Here is a 6,873-nt window from a genome sequence, read left to right as displayed (position 1 = left end):
CCGAAGGGACGCAGAGATCTCAGGTAACCCCCTTCCGTCTCCAAACAAGGACGACCAGAAGAAAGAAACATATTTTTGTTTTTTAAAAAAAGGGGGGGAAGAAGCGAGTTTTGATGAATAAGGATTTTCGGATATTCGGATACACGCTGGGGATATCTGGAGAAAAGAGGAAAACACTGCACTAACACAAAGACAATTTTCTTCTGCGCTTGACGAGGAAAAAGTGGACATTTGCGGGGGGAAATGAAGACGAAAAAGGGTAGGTTGGACTGCTTATGAGAAAAATAAAGTCAAAACGAGTTTAGATGCCCGGAGACAGCGAGCAGAACGATTTCCCTCACATGCAAACCGTGCAGTCTATTGTTTCCTTTCCAGACATGACAGGGGGCTTTTCTTTCTGCCATGTGCTGGCGCGATATCAAAAGTCGACCGAGCTAGGTTTGCTTTTTAAGAGATGTTTAATTCAAGTTTTGGCACAATAACATACGACCGTTTCGCCATATGTGTAGTTTTCCTGGTCGCAGTGTAATTAGCCTAACTTCGGAGCCCCCATAAAATGTCAACTTAATTAAAAAGCGGCTCGCTTTCGGTTTGAATACGCTCTCATTTGAAGTCACACACGCTACATTTGTGTCGAAGTTTTCGGGAGAAGTGATGGTTCAAGTCAAAGTTTGGCTATTGTTGTGAGTTCAAGAGTCTGAAGTGTTGCATTTACACCACGTCCGAGCTTTAAAAAAAACCCCGATAGCATCTTTTAATCATCAACCACGAACGGAAACACCGCCAGCACCTTTTTAAAAAAAAAATAGTATCTAAATCCAATCGTAGGCTCATAATCATCCTGACCTCATTGTGGGAAGTTGCTGTTGCCTTGTTACATTTCATGGACCTCGTGGTGCAGCGCGCACACACACAATAGAAAACCCCTTACAAGTTACTTCAACTTACTAAACCAGGACCTTTTATGCCTTTTCAAACGTATTTCCCCCTCACTCCGGTAAACTGTGACATTTCGGAGGGAGTTAAGTTTATGGCGAACTCACTGTTTTGCGTGTATAAACTTTTGAATTGCATACAAAGAACCACGCAGCCCTAGATTCTTTTGTTTAGTCTGGAGACGCTGATTTGCAACAGGTCTCCCCTCCCCCTTCCCCTCGCTCCAGCCTACGTAATTACCTCATCCTGTTGGCCGCTCAGACTTGGGAACTTTCTTACTGCTTTCGCACTAGTTTGCCCCAGAGCAGACTGCGTAGGGTCGTGGATTAAATGCACCCTGACTCTTATTTCTGCGATTTCTGAATGGGGTCTGGGCAGCCTGCACAGTGAGCTGCTGGTATCCATGTGTAAATAGTGCTTATGGATACCAGCAGCAAACAAATATGTACTTATTTATATTCATGACTTGGGTCAATTGGAGCCTACTTTCTATATACAATTTAACAGACGCTAAAAACTGCACTGAAACACACTACAAATCTGATCAAAGTTTTAACAGCGGATTTATTTCCCTCTCATTCAATCCAAATCCTGTTTGATCATGATTGACTTGGATTAGACATGCCTACAACTCAATAAGAAAGCAGCTCTGTAATCATTACAAAAAGGCTGCTGCTATTCTTCAAACACAAAATCTCCCTTTTATGCTGGGATTGCTCTTGTGGTCAGCCCAGTGTACTTTACTTATCCAAGCATGCAAGGTGTGCTCCCAGTCTGTGCAATAGACCTGGCTTGTATTTGTCGAGGCAGGTTTTATAACTGACACAGCATCAGACCAGCCTTTTGTGACGTCCCCCCCTCCCCTCTTTCATCCCTCCCTTGCTCCCTCCTCCTCCTCCTGCTCCTCACACCCTCCCTCGCTCCTTATATGAATCACATGGCTGAACTTGACAGCTTGCTTCTGACACATCAGCTGCCTCCCAGACAGCTTGTGTTTTGGTGAACGGCTGCGGCAGAGCGGCTGGGAGACTGGCAACAGGGTGGCTGACATAAGAGGATACATATTCTTTTGTCTTGTTTTTCTCATACACACTCTCTTGTCTCCCCTACGCTTGCGCAGGTTTGATGATGCTGTCGGGGAGCGAGACGGATGACGAGGACAGCGTGGACGCCCCCCTGGACCTGTCGTCCAGCTCGGGCAGCAGCGGGAAGAGGAAACGGCGGGGAAATCTGCCCAAGGAGTCGGTTCAGATCCTAAGGGACTGGCTGTACGAGCACCGTTACAACGCTTACCCGTCAGAGCAGGAGAAAGCCCTCCTGTCCAAGCAGACTCAGCTCTCCACACTACAGGTATGGACCGAGAAGATAGGATTATCTAAGCCACCGCTGAACCCTTAGAGCGTAAACAGATCACTGCAAAAGTCGAGAGGAAGCAAGTGTCAGCTCGGTTGAATCATTTCCTGTCTAGATGAGAAACAAAACATGACACATCAACAGTGAATTGAAGGTCGTCCAAATCAGCTTGATGTTGCAACATGAAAGTCCGAGACAAAGTGAGTGAACTCACTCCCTGTGTGCTGTGGGCTTGGCTGAGGCACTTGGACAGGAATTTCCCTCCCTCCAGCCCCTTTCCATCCCAGCTGTCTGGGAACAATGCAGAGTCATTTACATGGTTAGAGCTGCAAGTCTCCCCGAGCTAGTTACGACTAGCCTGGAGAACTGAGGAAAACGGAAGGGAGACGACCGTGATTACTGCTGGGACAAAGGAGATTACTTTTTATTGAAGACTATTTTTGAATACAGGATTAAGAATTCCAAACTGGACCTTTTGTTGAAAGTTAACGTTTAGCTTCTCATACTTTGAGATGTTGTGCTAATCTTTGGTCTGGTTTTTGATTTCTGCAGTGCTGAAAATGCTAATAGGTGAAATATACAGCCTCTGGTGTGAAGTAATGTAGGACGGGTTGGGTCGGTGTTTCATTTAGATTTCTCTATTTAGATTTCTTTTTTGAAAACACAGGTGCAATCCGCACATGGGGATAAGTGTACCTATGTGTACCTAAGTGAGTTCCTTTTAAATTGCATGCCAGAACATAAGTGAGCCATGTAATGCTACTTTCTCACAGCATTGATTTTTGTTGTCGTCTTCTCCAGGTGTGCAACTGGTTCATTAACGCACGGCGGCGACTTCTTCCAGAGATGCTGAGAAAAGATGGCAAAGATCCGAACCAGTTTACCATATCCAGAAAAGGTAGCAAAGCGGGCGACAGCTTCTCCGACAGCTCCCAGTCCCCGAAACACGGCAGCCCTGCAGGCGGTGCCGAGGAGAGCTACGACAAGCGTGTCCTCCATCCCTCCAGCTTCGAACCCGATGTGCCCGGTGTCCTGAGGAAGACAGAGTCTCCCTCCACACCCTCTCCGACCTCTTTGTGCCCCTCTCCGGGGCTCATGCCCACCCGCCCCTCCGTCATCTGTCACACCACTGTCACTACAGCAATGCAGGGAAGCCCGACAACCTCCCACCCCTCCGTGCCGGGAATGAACTGCGACAGGGCAGCTGAGCTGTTGCAGGCCGTGCAGGTCCAGGCGCTGCTCAGGTGCCAGGATGACGGGCAGGGCGGCAAGCCCCTCCCCACCACTACCACCATCCTCGGCAGCACCGGCATGGAGGGCAACCTGAGCCCCCGCAGCGGGCTCTTCAACACCCCTCCCCCCACCCCTCCAGACCTCACGCAAGACTTCAGCGGCTTCCAGCTCCTGGTGGATGTGGCCCTCAAACGGGCCGCAGAGATGGAGCTGCAAGCCAAACAGCTGGTCTCCTAAAAGTGACAGAAGAAGAAGAAGAACAAGAGGAGGGATTAGAGACTGACTTTGTGTCTCGACTGTGGAACTCGTCAGAGTTCAGTGACTTGTCTGCACGCAACAGAGAACAAATCCACATGAAAGCCTGATCATTTCTATTTTTGGTATACCAATCAAATTGATGAGGACGTTTTTTTATTGAAAAAAAAAAAACTGTATCGAGGTGCCTTGGCTGTAAGTTGTTTATTCATTTCACATACATGCATATGTAACTACATGTGTATCTTATTTGCACACAGGGACCAAAAATGTTATCGGAGAAATGCTGCCTGTCTTATGTCTTTCCATTATACTGTATATCATTTTAGAGAACGGAGAATGAGCTAGAATCAGCCCTCCTTCACAGACCGATCACACAGATCGGTCACATGTCCACACACGTTTACTCTTTTACATTTCAGAGATCAGCTCATGATTAGTCTGCCATGTTTGTTTGCACACTAAAAGGCAGAGGAAGGTCATCTCAGTGTCTTAAACATACTTTGCTCTCAGCATCTATGACAAACTTCTTCACTACTGTAGTAATTGTTATGTGTTTTCATGAGTATAAGTATAGTTTTGATTTTGTAATTTACTTTTAGCTATTTTAAAAGAAAAACCCTATGCTTTTGTTTTTTACTGTTTTTTTTTTTGTTTTGTTTTTCCCCACTAAGGGATATTTCAGATGACCAATGTAGCAGGTTCTTAGTCTGAGCCTTCATCCCATTACTCAGCGAAAAACGACGGCCAGTGGACTGGAAAATTAAACACTACAGATGTCTTTTCTACATTTGCTGTTTTACAACCTGACTAAGACAGCAATTTTGAAATCACCAAAAAAATGCATTTTCATGTATAATAGGACCATGTGTATAGTTAATGTGACATGATGCCCAATGATGTGATTTCTTTTCATACTGTGCAATGTTTGTGGCAAATAGGGGTCACATGGGATTCAAATAAAGTTTTGTTTTTCTACATCTCAGATTTGATCATTTGGTATCCTCCCCCCACCCCCCCCCACCCCTGCGGATCACTCGGATCACTCACATTCATACAGGCTTCTTGTTCTTGTAAATCCTACTGAACTTTGTGGAGATTACTGATTCATCCCTTAAGGATACGGAGAGCGTATTAAGTCAGAATGCTCTGTAAATAAAAGGAGCAGAAATAGTATAGTGTTCATGTCTTTCCACAGGCTACCGTTAGGCTTTCAGAGACATTCCTGTGTGTGAGAGGTTTACAACAGCTCTTGCCAATTAGCATAATCCTGCATAAATTAACACGAGCAAATGGCAGACGTCAACAGTTTCTTGCCAAAGGGGCTTTATGTGTGCCTGCATCTCAATAGAGTCGATGTAAGTCAGCTTACAACTGAGTGCGCTGGCTCGTTCCAGGCGAGGAGGACAGCTGTTCCCTCCTGGTCCTGCTAAAGCTGCTCGATTGGCCTGAATAGGATTTGTTGTCTTTATTACTCTTGAAACAATATAAACGTTTGCTGAGGTTGTTTTTTTGGTTTCATTAAAAGACCCCAGGAACAATCAGAACCCTATCCTTGCTTATCAGAAAGCTATAGTATGCGCTTGTATCTAAAAGGCAATATCAAAGTAGTATATTTAAAAAAACACATTTATTAGGCTAGTCGCTGGAGTGATTCATCAAACGTCAGCAAATTTTCAGAATGCATTTAGATTTTTTTTCCCTTTTTGTCAGACATTGCCTGTCAGAAATGACGGTTCTTGTGGTGGAGGTTGGGTCCAAACTTGGGGATGTAACCACTTATACGGGTTTAAACGGACCTCCAGGCCCACAGTGGGAAGTTGTAGCCCACCATGGTGGGCCCTCTGAGAGGTAGACTGACCCTGAGCCAGGCTTTATACAAAGACGACACACATTTCCACAACCCCCTCTGTCACCCCCTCCCCTCTCCTGAACTCTGGCCACTGAGGTCAGCATGCCTCCCATCAGCATGACTGATGTATGAATGACGAATCACCAGAAGCTGCATGCACAGGAGCGTCAGGGCTAAGCCAAGGCCAAAAATCCTGTCTAATTATGGGGACCCGCCCCTGCGGAAGGGGAATGCCCTAAAAGCACACCATGCTGGCCTTGTAATTTGTTTAATTATCTTCCAATTGAAAACACATGTGGAGACAGCAAAAGAAATGAACGCGACACAATTATGGCAATGATATATTTTTTTAATGCTGATAAGAGCTCATACACGTGCCATAACATCAACAGTGTAATAACATTAATTACAAAATGTATATTTGCTTAATAGGTTATTTGATTGGGGGGGGGGGGTTGTTTACATTTACATAGGGAAACATTCATGTATGTACAAATGTTGATTTGAATGTTTTTGAATGTTTTTCTCTGAACTACATCACAAGCTTCAGAAGTGCCAGGATTGCTGGAGTGCCTTTAGAGTTTAGCGATTAACCACAATCCAACATTCTGGTTTCTATCTCCCTGCTATACCAGGAGCATTATATTGATATGTTAATATCATAAACATAAATAAGTAGTCAATCATTTGACAGACAATTCAATTGAAATACAAGTTCCAAAGTAAAAAAATACTAAAATAACCTTCATCTAAATGAAATGGCAATAAGTTTGAACTATTATTATTTGTATGCATCCTCTCTTAACTTCATATTTAACCAACTAAAGGAAATACAAATCATACTTTACGGTTACTTCATCACTTGAGTTCCTTCACAAACGTCTCTAAATGAAAATGTCAGGTAGCCGTTTGGGACTGGGACAAATAGCAGAAATATACCCATACCTATAGTTATCCAATGGCACAAAACTCTGTCAGATCAATACAGAGAATCAAACTACAACCCAATGTCCTGCTATTCTGTTATCAAAACAAGTATGTGATGGTAAAACTGGCGCAGGATTGTCTCCACATTCAAGCAGCTGACACCCTGTTACATTGAAGTAATTAGGGCCGAGATGTTCAATAGGAGCATCATTCAAAAGATGGCATGGATACTAATCCCCTGTTTACCATCATGGCCTATCCTGGTGAGTGGGGTTTTACATACAGTAAGAGACAACGCCATGGGTCACATACAGTCA

General features: G+C 44.4%; 1 protein-coding gene across 1 annotated transcript; it reads left to right on the top strand.

Annotated features, from left to right (window-relative positions):
• Positions 1–4,757, top strand: tgif1 (TGFB-induced factor homeobox 1). The gene is made up of 3 exons (XM_076080489.1): positions 1–259; positions 2,057–2,286; positions 3,091–4,757. Exons 1-3 carry the CDS (start codon positions 244–246, stop codon positions 3,757–3,759), a joined length of 915 nt encoding a protein of 304 aa, XP_075936604.1. The 5' UTR covers positions 1–243; the 3' UTR covers positions 3,760–4,757.
• Positions 4,758–6,873: the final 2,116 nt, after the last annotated feature.

This window comes from Anarhichas minor, unplaced genomic scaffold, assembly GCF_050575085.1.
Source record: "Anarhichas minor isolate MPS153535 unplaced genomic scaffold, ASM5057508v1 ptg000074l, whole genome shotgun sequence".
NCBI classification, from domain to species: Eukaryota; Metazoa; Chordata; class Actinopteri; order Perciformes; family Anarhichadidae; genus Anarhichas; species Anarhichas minor.
The sequence above is the reverse complement of the archived record's forward strand: the minus strand, read 5'-3'. Positions and strand labels throughout refer to the sequence as shown.

What these genes read in the sequence shown, in the direction of transcription:
- tgif1 (XM_076080489.1), top strand. An exon ending in CTCAGCTCTCCACACTACAG is followed by an intron (nt 2,287 to 3,090) that starts GTATGGACCGAG and finishes CGTCTTCTCCAG; the next exon opens with GTGTGCAACTGGTTCATTAA.